General features: G+C 38.2%; 1 protein-coding gene across 2 annotated transcripts; it reads left to right on the forward strand.

Moving 5' to 3' along the window:
• Positions 1 to 1,647: 1,647 nt before the first annotated feature.
• On the forward strand, positions 1,648 to 4,900 carry LOC120087779 (protein spinster-like). Of its 2 annotated transcripts, none has more exons than XM_039044672.1 (4): positions 1,648 to 2,106; positions 3,042 to 3,668; positions 3,750 to 3,925; positions 4,120 to 4,900. In XM_039044672.1, the coding sequence occupies exons 1-4, from the start codon at positions 2,102 to 2,104 to the stop codon at positions 4,713 to 4,715; spliced, it is 1,404 nt and encodes a 467-aa protein (XP_038900600.1). In that variant the 5' UTR covers positions 1,648 to 2,101; the 3' UTR covers positions 4,716 to 4,900. The 2 variants fall into 2 exon arrangements, with proteins under 2 accessions (XP_038900600.1, XP_038900601.1); XM_039044673.1 differs by having other exon boundaries at positions 1,649 to 2,106; positions 3,042 to 3,656.
• Positions 4,901 to 15,683: the final 10,783 nt, after the last annotated feature.

The following is a 15,683-nucleotide window of genomic DNA, read 5'->3' on the forward strand; positions in this document are numbered from 1 at the left end:
CTGAGAGCTTTTTCTCTTCTGCCATCTAATCCGAATCTTCTGCCTTCCGAACGCTTTGCTAAAAAAAAGCTTTGTTGCGTTTCTCCGTCCAAATTCCGAAATCTTTCTCATTTTGATTCTGTCTTGTGCATCCAAATGTCTCCATTTGCTCGAAATCGTTCGTTTGTTCGTCCATATAACAGTTGTGTTTCTCCATTTGCTCCAAACACCTCCGTCCGTACAAAATTGTTCGAGATCGCCCTCCATTTGTTCGTCCGTCCAAAATCGTCTGAACGCTTCTATGGAAAAATTCTTTATCTAGTTGTTTTTCAATATATAATCGTCCGAACTTAGATCTTATATATTTGTTTATTTGTTTGGGCTGATTTAAACTTATAAATATATGTATGTTAAACTTAGAAATATATATATTGGTTGGGCTGATCTTATATGTATTTGTTGGACTGGTCTTATATGTATTTGATGGGCTGATCTTATATATATACATATATATGTTTATAAATCTTAAATCTTAGATCTTATATTTTTTTTATTTGTTTGGGCTGATTTAAACTTAGAAATATATGTATTTGTTTGGCTGATCTTATATGTATTTGTTTGGCTGATCTTATATGTTAAACTTAGAAATTGGATTTTGTTGGGTTGCATATAACATTTTTTTTGTCAACGTTGAAAAAATCAAAATAAAATATGTCCGCATCCTGAAGAATTTAGTTATTCTTTGAATCTAGAAAGATGGAGATAGTGACATTGACATTCAAGTTGATGAATTATTTGGAAACGAATGATGTTGAGTTGGTACTCGAAAATGGTCACCCAAATAGATTGGAAATGACAATTCAATGTGTGAAGTAGGGCTTACTTTGGGAGAAAGAATATAGATCTGTAGTTTAATACAAAAAGAATGTTGTTTAATACCAAAGAAGATTTACAGTTTGCTTTTAAAAAAATATTATGTGACAGAACACTACGAAATTATCGCAGTGGAATCAAATCAAGATCTTTGATATGTTAAATGTAAATCATTGAGTGACGGTTTGTGCTTGGAGGTTACGAGGCATATCGACGTAAAACTCATCGGATGTTCGAAATCACCAAACTTCAAGGAGAACTCAGTTTGTTTTCAGAATATGATACAGGATCATTCAAATTTCATAAACTATTGAAATTCAAAATTTTGTTAGAGCTGATTACCTGTGGCCCTACTCCAACAAACCATGGTAGATTAAATAATTCCTAAAGTTTTAATATTGTTGTACATCTACAATTTAAAAAAATAGTCAACAAACTTTTTAAAAAAAAAATAAAAATAAAATTGTGGACTGGGTCCACGAGTCTTGTGTCTGACAGGTCAACGCCGACGTGGTGCTGACTAGATTAAACTATACTCATGTACCCGGTACACGAGTTTGCCACATGGAAATTGTGTGCCCGGTATACGATTTCACTACTCCAATTTTGTCAATAGTTTTCCAAAACACTATTTTTGTCGTTATATTTTAGAAAAACATTATTTAAAAAAAAATCAATATTTTGGAAGTAAATAAAGTTTTTTTTGGGAATTTTTTTTAAAAAAAAAAGTTTCTTCAAGTTGACTAGACGTCGATTGGAATTTTCAGCAGCGTCGGAAATATTAACGTCAGGTGTATATTACAAGAGTTCAGCCGCATTCATATTTATTGACCTCAACAAAATTCCAATACCCAAATTTCAAACGGCCATCTTGAACAATACACAAACGAAGTCTTCCGATTCAAAGGCCACAGGTCATCGATCCCATTGGCAAAGAAGAAGAAACCCAAATCGCTTTCACAAAGATGATCTGAAAACCCATAAACCATCTCCTTATATATCCGATATTGGATGAAAAGTTTTCTTCCCCAATATTATTATAATGAAAATGTCAGAATACCCATTTGAATATTGTTTCTGATGAGTCCCGAGCTTCTTCTGGGGTTTCTACAACCTGAAATTGGGTATCCCAGATCCGCCGTTCATTCGATTGGATTTGTGGGTCTTGACTTGATTTCTCAGTTTCTCACTTTCCTCCTCTGCTCTTCGATTGGACCCTTCAACTTTGCTTCCAACTTTCCTGGAAGATATGAAGTTAGTACCACATTTTCTTGCTATTTTGTCTCCTTTCTGGTTCCTGCTGTTTTGTGTTTTTATATAATGTGTTCTGAATTTGTATTGGATGTGTTCTAACACTTGGATTGTTTATGCTTGAGAACTGAATTTGTTTTGTACTGTTTTATTTCATTCTTTTCGTTTCATGTGGTGGGTTAGATCTAGCTTCTTTTGAATGATGTTCTATCTTCATTTGTTCAGTTTTATTCCAATTTTTGTTGAATGAAACTCTTATTTATGTAGAACGATGAATGAAGTGCAAGAAAACATATTCTGTCTTAATTAGTTCAAGTATTAGGGTCCGGTTTGGTAACCATTTGTTTTTGAAAATTAAGCTGATAAACTTGTTTTCTTTTCTTTCTTTTTCCTTTTGTTATGTAAGTTTTGAAAACTTAAAAAAAGTAGTTTTCAAAAGCTTACTTTTGTTTGTAGAATTTGACTTAGAATTCAAGTTCTTCTTCATGAAAGGTGAAAAACCATAGTATGAAATTTAGGAGAAAGCAAACATAAATTTCAAGAAGAAACTAAAATGTAATCCTTATCTAACAATTTCTCGCTTCATGATGTTCTTGATTTGTTAAGTTGTGCTCATTTGCTATTCTACATCTTTATTTTCTCATGTAATCATTTATTTGTTTCTGAGTGGTGGCTATGATTTAAAAGTCCAAGCCAAGAAAATGTAGAAATATGAGAGCTTAGTTATCAGAAAGATGTTTAAGCAAATATTATCTTAGGCAACACTGTTTTTGATTGAATACTTTTCCTGTTAGGCAGCCAACATTTCCATTCGGCCCATAATGGTGCTGTGATAAAAAGACTATATTTGGTTACTGAATTTGGGAATTCCTATTTCCTACTATTCAGCATTATCCAATACCGTTATTCAATTCCTTACACCATCTACAAATGAACAGGAACAGAAAAATATATGGGGTCTCTATCTCTTTGATTCTTATCAACTTGGCGGCTATAATGGAACGTGCGGATGAGAATCTCCTACCATCGGTTTATAAGGAAGTTAGTGAAGCTTTCAATGCCAGCCCATCTGATCTAGGATATCTTACATTCATAAGGAACTTTGTGCAGGGATTATGTTCACCCTTAGCTGGTGTTCTAGTTCTTAGTTACGACCGTCCTAAAGTTCTTGCAATGGGGACCTTTTGTTGGGCCCTTTCGACAGCTGCGGTTGGTATCAGTCTCGAGTTTAAGCAAGTTGCATTCTGGAGAGCCCTGAATGGCTTTGGCTTGGCTATTGTGATTCCAGCACTCCAATCTTTCATTGCTGATAGCTATATGGATGGTGTTCGGGGTATGGGATTTGGCTTGTTAAGCCTCATTGGTTCCTTGGGTGGCATCGGAGGTGGTGTCTTTGCAACGGTTATGGCTGGTCAACAGTATTTTGGCATACAAGGATGGCGCTGTGCCTTCATTCTGATGGCTACATTGAGTGCAATAATCGGTATCCTTGTTTACATGTTTGTAGTTGATCCTAGAAAAACAACTAGCAACATTCAGGAGAGTTCAGATAGGTACCGGCTGAGGTTTGTTAGTTGTTAATTTTAATTTTTTTATAAGACAAGTTCTATGTTCTGTTTCCTGACTTGTTTGGTATCTGGTTACAGGGATAATTTGATAGACCGGACCTTGCCTAATTCATCATCGATATGGTTTGAATCCTGGACTGCTACGAAAGCTGTTATGAAAGTGCATACATTTCAAATCATTGTCCTGCAGGGCATAGTTGGATCACTGCCTTGGACAGCCATGGTGTTCTTCACTATGTGGTTTGAACTAATCGGTGAGTATTGCTTCAATTTGACCCGCCTCCAATGAACAGTATATTATCATCTTGTGGACAAGAAGTTAGTTAGTACGCTTGCAATATGTCGGTATAAATACGAGTATATGACAGTAAATAGAACACCTTTCTTCACACGCTTTTATCTTTCAAAGTTAATCATGCTTACAATATTTCTGATGCTGTTATTTCAGGTTTCAGTCATAACGGTACTGCAGTTCTACTTAGTCTTTTTGCCGTCGGTTGTGCATTGGGGTCACTCCTAGGTGGTTTAATTGCAGATAGGCTGTCAAAGATCTATCCTCATTCTGGCCGAATCATGTGTGCTCAATTCAGTGCTAGTATGGGCATACCATTCTCATTGTTGCTCCTCCGAGTGATTCCACATTCTGTGGATAGCCTTCTTGTCTTCGGTGTTACTCTCTTTTTGATGGGCTTAACCATCAGCTGGAATGGCACTGCTGTCAATGCCCCCATATTTGCCGAGGTTGTCCCACCCAAACATCGAACCATGATATATGCATTTGACTGTGCGTTTGAAGGTTCATTTTCATCATTTGCTGCTCCTCTGGTTGGTATTCTCTCAGAGAAAATGTTCGGGTACGACGACACAGCTGGAGCTTCGTTACCGAAGGCTCTTGCACTGTCAAAGGGGCTTCTTACAATGATGACAGTTCCTTTCGGCATTTGTTGTTTGTGCTACACCCCATTGTATAAATATTTCAGGCTCGACCGGGAAAATGCTCGAATGCAGGGCTCAAAAGGTATTAAACCTATTGATAACCTTTAGGGAACTGTGTAGGAATATATTGTAATTCCACTGCCAATTTATTTTTTTTACTTGAAGCCCATTCTTTTTCCTTTTAGAATTTTCTGCATATGAACAATATTTAGCATTTCAGGTTAAATTGGGCATTTTGTTGAGAAACATGAAGGATTAGAGACTCTTGACTGTTGTATAGTTATTTTTTTTCCCCTTCATGCATTCATTCTTTTACTCACATCAGTTAATTAACATTTTTTTTTTCTGTAGTTCAGCCATGAAACAGAGCTTATTTGCTTAACTGCTAGTTCTTGGATGGTAGGAAGTACCATGACATTAAATTTTAGTCGATGTGTCAATATTTCTAACAATATTTTGACATTTTCATGGATTCAACAATGACATGGGGCAAATCAACATTTCCATTACATCGTAAACAAATCCACAAAAAAATAATAAAATAAGCTAACAAAATGTAAATAACATAAATATCATATAAATAATAAACAGTTAACTTGTTTAAAACTCCTAAAATGTTTTTTTTTTACTAATTTAATTTTTTTTCTGAAATTTTTTGTTTTTATAATTTTTTTAAAAAAATATTCATCGACATTATCAAATATTTTACAAACATTTTGTAAAATCAAGACATTAATAGTTCCTTTACATCAACATTTTAAACCTATAGAAGAACTCCCATCATATAAAAGTCGTATATATATATATAATATATATATTTTGGTCATAATTTATAAGCAGTTCTTAAAGAAGTTAAAAGGGCACTTATGCATTTGGAAGTGCTTTAACTGTGGGTATTATCAGCAAAAGTACTTTATCTATGAGTGCTTTCTATTGAAGTGGTTTGTAACAAAATCACCTTGTGGGGAGGTTTGGCTCTAGAGTAAAGGGTGCTTTTGTTGGTGCATCTATATAAGTACTTATAAAAGTTATTACGAGTTTTTTTTCCTCTTGTTCTTTTAACTTTTCTCAAAAGCTTTTTAATGGAACTCAGACTCTTTTTACTATGTTTGGATGGCTAAAAGGTGCCTCCCACCCAAAACCATCACATTTGAAAGTTTACAACAAGCAATTTCTAATTAATGTCTCTGTTCTCTATTTATTTTAGCTAGGGGTGTTCAAATAGCTCAGCAATCCAAACTACTCAACCTAAAATGTAAGGGTTAGGTTGGATTAGTTTTGTTCTTGGGTTGAGTTGTATTGAATTTTTCTATTTTTATTAGGTTGGGCTGAGTGTTGGCTAAAAAAAAATTTGGGTTGACCCAACCCAAACCAAATTATATATACATTAATAATATATATATGTGTGTATTTCCTCTTTGTTTAAAATTTGATTACTTTATATTGATTAATTTGTGAATTTTTAATATTTTCCTTGTAACCTTGTTTTGATATTTGTCTTTGTTTAAAGTTTGTAATAAATATCATAGATATTTAGCATTTGAATTGTTGGGATTGGTGTCCTAATTCTTCCGGAGTCTCATTGTTTGTAATTTATACACATTATTGTGAATAAAATCAGAGTTATTTTATCTGGCATTTACAAATATCCAATAAACAAAACTATATGGTTATCGTATGTAAACTTAAGCATGTATATAAGATATACAAGTAGATCATGCCTTAAGTGATAGCCTAAATAGGTTTGTAGTATGAGGATTAAGGTGAGGTACCTGATCCTGGTGACACTACGGATACGACCTGCTTTGTAGAGGTTTGCAAGTGTTGTGAACTACTACAGATGGTAGATCTTGACCATTCATGTGGAGACATGTAACGGAGGTGTCTTATACAAAGAGTTTGTATAAGACCGGACCACGAGATGATTCGTCTTTGTCTAAATGAATAGATAACATGACCTCAATCTTGAGTGTTTTGGGAACTCCTGCCTTTGAGGGCGGTCCTTTGATTAGTATGGGTGAGAGTGGCCAGATTACCAACTCAACATGTTTACCTTTTTGGGGACTTGTCTGATTTAAGAGCTGGGAACTCAGTTACACAAGATGAAATTCACTCCTTTCCCGAAGCAGGGGTAAGTAGATAGATTGCTCCCTTAAGGGCTAATTCTGGGGCTTGAACATAGTGGCCACAATTTCTCTTTAGAAGAGAGGACTCAGTCATAGTAGGACTATGACTTATGTTCATTAGAGGGATTAGTGGTACTTAGGAGTTAGATGTAACTAAAAAGGCATAACAGTTATTAGCCCAACTGTACGTACGAGTGATCTGTGAAGGGTTATTGCACTGTTGATTGGTTAAGATTGACACATAATATATCTATAATAAGGAAAGTTCAGCTGTCGGTCTTTATTGGAGTGCTTAGCAGTTAACGGATGGTGGATCTCGTGATTAAAGAGTTTAGTCAATTATTCGAGTATCGTTGGAGCTTCGAGTTACAGGTCCATAAGGTCCCCTTGGTAGTTCAATAGATTCAAGTTGAGGATCAGTTCTTGGTGTTGATTTGAAATGTTCAAATTGACAAGAGGTAATTTGATTATATATGATATGATCGGTATGATGTATGGGATACATCTAGTAGAGGATTAAGGTAAATGAGATTTACAATAAGGACCATGGAATAGAAAAGGAGCTATGGTATATGTTTCATGAGATGAAATGTTAAAACTATAGGTTATAAATATAGTATGGTAAGTTGGTTATCATATGTATTTATAATAATATTAATTATTGGATAATTATCTATTTTTCTCTAATAACCAATTAAGTGGGAGGTTATTGGTAGTTTCGTGGTAACCGTGGGATAAAAGAAAAAAATATTTTCCTAAATTTAGTAGTTGATGATTTTGAGAGTTTCTATTCTGGAAAGACTCACAGTGGCTGTCAAGTAAATGAGATTTACTAAATGACAGCTGAAGAGAGACTAGACGATCGTGGAGTGTTTCTATACGATAGTCACTCAGCTAGCCAATTAGCTAAACGATCGTGGAGCTTTTGCTAAACAATCGCAGAGCTTCTTCTAAACGATTGGGCATCATCTATATGATAAACTTGTCATCTCCCACTTGCTCAATCGTTTACACGATTGTTCTTCCTCTGGTCTCGTCCTCTAACCAAGTCTACACAGAGACCACACTTATAGATTCTCATACCGAGAATACCAAGGTAGCCATTGTGGTGGTGTTGTACTCAACTCGACATAGTCGAGGTTTTGTGGAGGTCGTTCGTTGAGTTCGCGGTGTTTGTATGGTGGTTGCCGATTGTTTGTGATCCTGGAGATCGCTGAGTTCAAACATTCGTATGTTGCAGTCTTGGAATGCCTGACATTGTATTTAACAAGTAATTTCCAAATGATGCGGTTAATAAAGTTCGTACCTTCGTGACTCACCAATGCCTTCGGTGTTCCAAAGCGTGTGAAAATATTCTTGGTGAGAAACTCTGAAACAGTCGCCACATCATTCTTGGCACACGCCACAGCTTCCACCCATTTTGATACATAATCTACTGCCAGCAAGAAGTATTGTTGACCACAAGACAGAGGGAAAGGTCCCACAAAATCGATGCCCCATACATCAAATAATTTGACTTCAAGTATATTGTTCAGAGGCATTACATCCTTTGAGGATATATTACCTGTGCGTTGACAAGGGCCGCACTTGAGAGCATATTCCCTTATGTCCTTGAAGAGGGTAGGCCAGAAATATCCACTTTGGAGAACCTTACAGCGATTCTTTGCCCTCCAAAATGACCTCCGTAAGGAGAATCATGACACAGCAAGGATGTGTTGTATCTCTCTTTTTGGAACGCACCGACGCATGATGGAGTTGGGACCTTGTTTGTAAAGAAATGGTTCATCCCAAAAATCGAATTTGCTGTCATGAACCAGCCATTTCTTTTGTTGAGAATTGAAGTACTAAAGGAATTGTTTGGTGGTTAAGTAATTAACAATGTCTGCGTACCATGGTTCCCTATCTTCAACTTTGAATAAGCCTTCATCAAGAAATGCATCTCTGATTTCATCTTCTTGGTCCTGTATCTCCTGATTCTCTAATCTTGACAGGTGATCAGACACTTGATTTTCAGTCCTCTTTCTGTCTTAATGTCAATGTCGAATTCTTGCAAGAGCAGCACCTATTTGATTAACCTTGGTTTTGCGTCCTTCTTGCTCATCAGGAACTTAATGGCCGAGTGATTTGTGTATATGGTTATTGACGCACCAACTAGATAAGATCTAAATTTTTCAATTTCGAACACTACAACCAAAATTTCCTTCTCCGTAGTTGTGTAATGCTTCTGAGAGTCGTTTAAAGTTTTCGACGCATAGAAGATGGGGTGTATCAAGTTCCCCTTTTTCTGCCCCAACATGGTTCCAACTGCAACATCGCTTGCATCACACATCAGAATGAAGGGTTGCGTCCAGTCCGGTGCTATTAGAATCAGAGCTGTAGTTAATGCATACTTCAATGTTTCAAATGCGTTGCGACAGTCATCATTAAATACAGAGGGCCAGTTCGCTTCTAATAGTGTGCTCAGAGGACGCACAATTTGAGATAACCCTTTTATAAACCTTCTGTAGAAGCATGTATGTCCTAGAAAATTTCATAATGCTTTCACATTTGATGGCGGAAGAAGTGGCTATGACATCAACTTTAGCTTCATCAACTTCTAGTCCGACTTTAGAGTCCCTGTGGCCCAAAACAATACCTTCAGTCACCATAAAGTGATATTTTCCCCAATTTAACACAAGATTCGTTTCCTCGCATCGTGCAAGGATGACCTCTAGGTTGTCTAAGCACGATTGAAAGGAGTCTCCAAAAACTGAAAAGACACCCATAAAAACTTCAACGGTCTATTCAAGGAAATCTAAGAAAATTGCCATCATGCATCTTTGGAACGTTCCTGGTGCGTTACACAGTCCGAAAGGCATATGTTTGAAAGTGAATGTTCCAAATGGGCATATGAATGTCGTCTTCTCTTTATCTTCCAGGTCGATAAGAATTTGGTTGTAGCCAGAGTATCCATCTAGAAAACAATATAATTTCTTTTTAGCTAATTGGTTAAGCATCTGGTCAATAAGGAGAGAGGGAAGTGGTCCTTCTTGGTCGTCGCATTGAGTTTCCTATAATCCATGCAAATGCGCCAACCCGTGATAGTCCTTGAAGGGATGAGTTCATTGTTATTATTGACTATCACTATTGTACCTCCCTTTTTAGGGATGCTGAACTGGGCTTACCCAGCTGCTATCGGAGATAGAATATATTACTCCTGTGTCCAACCACTTAATGATCTCTTTCTTTACTACTTCCTTCAGTATGGGATTTAGCCTACGTTGAGGCTCAATTGATCCAGTCTTCCCATCTTTTAGCCTAATTTTGTGTATGTAGTATGATGGGCTAGTGCCACGGATGTCAGCCAGCGTCCATCCTATTGCCCGCATGTGTTTTTGCAACATCTGCAAAAGAGAACATTCATTGGGCTCGAAAAGATTAGCTAAAATAATTACAGGTAAAGTGTTATTTAATCTAAGAAAAGCATATTTAAGATGGTCAGGTAAAGGTTTCAATTCTATTTCTGATGGTTCCTCCAATGATGGACGCGCTGGCTTCATTTGCCGCTCACTCAAACTTGGCGGCTCGAGTTTCTTCATGGTTTCTTCCAACGCAAAGACCTCACAAACTTGGTTCTCTTCTTCTTCTGGCAATTCTATTTTGTTAAGTTGAAATTCTTCATTATCCGGAAATTTTAATGCATTTAACACATTAAATTTCATTTCCTGGTTATCTATGCGCATGGACAGTTCTCCCTTATGCACGTCTATTAGTACTTTCCCAGTGGTAAGAAAGGGGCGTCCAAGAATGATTGGTACATCCATGTCTACTTCATAAGGATGATGAAATCCGTTGGGAATATGAATTTGTCAACTTTCACCAGAACATCCTCAATCTTTCCTTCAGGATATATGATAATTTTATCAGCGAGTTAAAGCATTACAGAGGTGGGCTGTGCTTCACCAATTCCTAATTTCTTGAAAATTGAGAGGGGCATGAGGTTGATGCTTGCTCCCAGATCACACAGTACATGTCCCACGTCTAAGCCTCCCATTGAGCATGGGACTGTGAAGCTTCCAGATCCTTCTGTTTCTTGGGTAATTTGTTGCTGACTAACGCATCGCACTCCCGTGTTAGAGCAATTACTTCTGTCTCACTGATTTTCTCTCTTCTCGTCAGAATATCCTTCAGAAATTTTATGTATTTTGGCATTTGTTCTAAGGCTTCTACAAGTGGGATATTAATGTGCAGTTGCCTCAAGAAGTTCAAGAAAATGCTTAAACTGCTACTCATCATTCTTCTTCAGCATGCGTCTGGGAAATGGTGCTTTTAGTTGCACCGCAGGTTCTCCTTGCGTTAGACTATGCTTGGATTCTTGGTGTCCATTCTTCTTGATCTTTCAATGCCTTCGGTGTGTTGTGTGCTCAGTTGAAATATTGTTGGTTCTTGGGTTCACGATTCCTTTTACAAGAGGTCTGCCACTTCGCAATGTCACCGCATGACATTGCTCTTTATCGTTGTTATTTCTGGGGTTTCCGTATTGCTGGCAAGACTCCTGGCGGCCGATTCTTTAGCTCACCAGCAATTTGCTTCACTTGTATCTCCACATTTTTAATGATGACGCTTGGCTTTTTTAGCAATGCATCGTTCTGGGCGATATATTCCTTTAAGAGGTTTTCAAAGCGAAGAAGCTGAATCGACGCATGTTGGTGCAACTACTATGATGGCTGGAATCCAGGTGGCGGTCCTTGCCTATGTTGCTGATTTACCCTAGTTAGTGTTGCTCTTGTTGGTGACCTTGATGACATTGTAGAAATGCATGTCATCTTAGGCCTTTTACTTAGAATTATGAAGGTTGTTAAGCAAGAATATGCGAAAATTGTGCTAGGAATTCATGAGAAAATGAGCTTTCGTCGTTCAACATTAAAGAATCTTGGTTAACCCGCTATTAATGCGTTATTATGCGTTCAATGTTCTATTTTTTGTAGCTAATGCAGGAAGTGGACTCAAACGCGGAAACCGGACCACCGCATAGACGACTGCATGCGGAGAAACTCTCCATCGCAAAGGCGAACGAGTCGATTAACGCATGGATGTTGCGGTAATCAGCCGTATGCATCCATCGCATGGGAGTTACGCTCGTCACGCGAATGCAGTCATCATGTAGAGTTATTTCAGTATTAAGCGAATGCGGTCACTAAATGATTGCGGCTACCGATAACGCATGATAAAAGGATCAACGCAAGGTTGGTGGAATGAACGCATCAACGTATCTACCTTGGAAAAAATCAAAAGATGATGTTGGCATTTCATCTACCACGCCGTTAGCGGCAAAGGTTCAGAAAAGGACTAACGTGCCGAATGTCAGACTCAGAGCAGTCCATTAATGCTATGACGATCCAAGCTCTATAAATAGAAGTCGATGAGCAGAAATTCAAGTTATTCAGGGTTTTTCGCCCAAGGTTGAATCCAAGGTTTTCGCTTGGGTTCGCCTAGGGCGGATCCTTGTGATCCAGGCAAATGTATGAGAAGACGCTTGGGAGTTCTTCACCTCCTTCCTCCATTCAGAGTGACGACCGGAGCCCTCGACCAGAGCTAGATCTCATGAGATTCAGCTCCGCTGCTCATCCATGGCACCACCGGCAGCTTTGACGCACATCCGCTGGAAGTAAGTCATTCCTTCCAGCCGGTCATTTCATTTTCTTTTCTTTTCTTACATTGTATTGTATACATTTTGCGGTTAAGGAATTAATACATTACGTTTTCAATGCATTTCTGTGTTCCTTCAATTCCATCTCCACCCTCTTTACTTAGCATCTTTAACTTTCATTTCATCTCTGAGTGAGATTGCTAGAGTATCACATACTTAGTCATATGGATTAGAGATATGAAGCATGTAGCAAACCACCGAGAGGTGTGCATTGCATGAGTGTGTGAGTAACCTTATTTGCTTAGTGTGAAGCTGCAGCAACGCCTGTCTATAGGCTAACACAATGCTTGTCTATAAGTAAAGTCAGCAACAACTAACTGCCGGAAAGGGTAAGTGGTTGGCCGCATTAAGCAATGTAAGTCATTGTTCACTAGAGATAGGAATAATCTTATGTCAGCAAAGTTCATGCGGTTACCTTGTCTTATGTATGCGCCCATCACACCTTTAGAGCTGCTCGAAAGAGAGTCTAAAGAAAGAACCTAGGACTCGAGAGAGCTAGGTTAGAATCGATGCTTGAGAGGGCTAGATTAGGTTTGCATAAGCAAGAATGGAGACTTAAAAATAAGCTCTGTTTGTTATTACACAGCGTATGCACCCTACAGAGAGGATAATGGCTGCGTCCAGGAAGTAGGATATGGTGGCTGTATACGGTCATCTCGACATTTATGCATACACACCGCATACGTCCTAGATTTAAGCTTTTAGTGTGTGTAGCATGATCGCATGGCTTACGTTGACTAAGGTTGACCTTGCGGTCACTCTTAAGGGTTGCAATGAAATCATCCCCACATTTTATCTATTTTTCCCATTCATTTGTTTCATGTCAAGAGTTGTCGTGTATCTACCTCTCTTTCATATTCTCATTGCGTTGTCTGTTAGCTAGGAGTAGGAGTAGTGTTAGTGTAGAAACCCCTCCATCATTCTTTTATTCAAACCACCGCATGCACATTACCACATTCATTTTGCTACAAGTCCCTGAGTTCGACCTCGGATCACCCGAGAAACTTGCGTTTGCGTTATACTTGGCGTGAGCACAAGAAAACTTGTGACAGGAGCATGGTCATCACATACATTTATTAACGCATAGTCATTCCAACGCATGACCATCGACGCATGACTATCAACACATACCTTAAGAACATGCATCGCATATTGTATCCAAGGGATTTTAGTTATCGAGTAAATTGACATCTAATTTCCCGTCATCAAACCTCCTCAAGAGAAATTTGGATGGTTCCTCTATCTGGGATTATAGGTGTTCGAGAATGGGTTGTTTTTAATAAAGCATACCGACTGCGAATTATGTGGGAAATCAATGTAAGAATGAGGATCTCCACAACCTATACAGCTAATCATGGGCTATACAAATGTTTCCACCTGATTTACCTTTTGCGGGTTTGATGCGTTCCCCATGATATATTCTGCAAAAGATTTGTCATGGTAGCCACTTGTGCAGAGAGCGTGACTATTGCGTTAGAATCAACAGAGTTCACATTTTGAGATTGTCTCCTCCTATCTGCTCTTGCATCATAAGTGTCATCTACCCATTCCATATTATGCTTGGCAATGGGGTCCAGTATTTCCTTAGCTTCGTTGTAAGATTTGTCCATGATACCGCTAGCTGCAGCTGCGTCGGCTGCCACTTGAGATGCTATGTTCAATCCGCCATAAAAGGTTTCCATCTGGACAGTTTAGTTCGTGATTGGGGCAATTCTTGACCAGTCTTTTAAAGCGCTCCCATGTGTCACTCAAGATTTTGAATTCTTCTTGCTCAAAGTTCATTATTTCTCTCCGCTTCCTTGCATTCGTGGTGGGTGGGAAATATTTCTGCATGAATTTCTCCACTAACTTTTCCTAGGTCGTTATCTCCTCAGGCTCCAAAGAACTCGCTCCTTGCTGTTCATCATCACACAAAGAATATAGGAATAAAGATAGCCTGATAGCTTCTAGGGTGATCCCAGGAATCACAAACAAGTTGCACTTCTCCAGGAAACGTTTCATATGGGCGTGAGGGTCTTCTCCACGAGCACCCCCAAACTGGCCAACTATTTGAAGCATTTGTAACATCACATATTTCATCTCAAATCTTGACCCATCTGGCGTGGGATATATGATCCCTGGTGAGAAATCATACAACACAGGAGACACATACTCTTGTATGGGACGCATACTACTATTTGCCATTATGATAGGATTCTGAGCCGCGTGGGCTAGCTATTGAACTAAGTTATGATTTCCTTGCTCGTCCGCCATTTGTTGTTGCCCGATTTGCTGTCTAAGTAGTTATTGCCTTAACCTATGGCGACGATTAGATCGATTTCTTCGTCGGAAGGTCCTTTCAACTTCGGGGCCGTATATGAGTTCAGGAGTGTTTTCCCTTCTCATAAACGCTTACAAGCTTTGGCTTAGCTCGTAATAGTCCCTTGGCTCTAAGGTTCCTACAAAAGATACAAGAAAAATTTTTGGTTAGTTTTGTTGCTAAATCCCCGACAACGGCGCCAAAAACTTGTTCGTTCAATTCATGATATCGAGCTTAGGAGTGTATTGTATGAGGAAATTGGAAAAAGAGTGCAAATGTGAGTGATACGTTGATGATGCGTTAGTGATGCATGAAGGGACGCGTGACACTCCTCTTTATGCATTCAAGTTTTCATGAATCAGATCCAAGTATAAATCCAATTTAGGTTCTTAGTAAGTCCAGGTCGAACTCAGGGATTTAGATTAAAGCTAACGTAGAGCTTGCGTTGCATCTAATGTAGAAGTATCCTAAGTGAATTTGGAATATCTACACTAAGTTTGCTTTGTGCGTGCAAGAAGGTACAAAAAGGTCAAGTAGAAAACAGGGGGGTAGTGTAAAAATGGTGTTCAATGTAAGTGGTAAGCGTTGATCTAAGTGAAATGTACACGTACAAGAATGCGATGCGGATGGAAATGATTTGTTTATCTCTGTTTATGCGTTAGATTTCTGCTTACTTTCTATTTAGCACTTCTCAATGCGAATGCCATACAATTTCCTATCTCCAGGATTTATGCGTTGTCATGGAATACAATAAAACACTAGTGCTTCTATCTCTAGATGTACTAAACGTTTCTAACTTAATGCTCGCTTGCTTATTCTCTCGAATAATTCAAGCTAAAGTAGCTTTTACCAAGTGATTTAGTTGGCTTAGGTGTTTAGAAATGGACTTTGCATGAAGTTATAGATGCATCTAACGTAAGGCAAGAAATAAATAGTAGCGAAGTATAGTAGATCAAATATGT

Source organism: Benincasa hispida, chromosome 10 (assembly GCF_009727055.1).
Source record: "Benincasa hispida cultivar B227 chromosome 10, ASM972705v1, whole genome shotgun sequence".
NCBI lineage: Eukaryota > Viridiplantae > Streptophyta > Magnoliopsida > Cucurbitales > Cucurbitaceae > Benincasa > Benincasa hispida.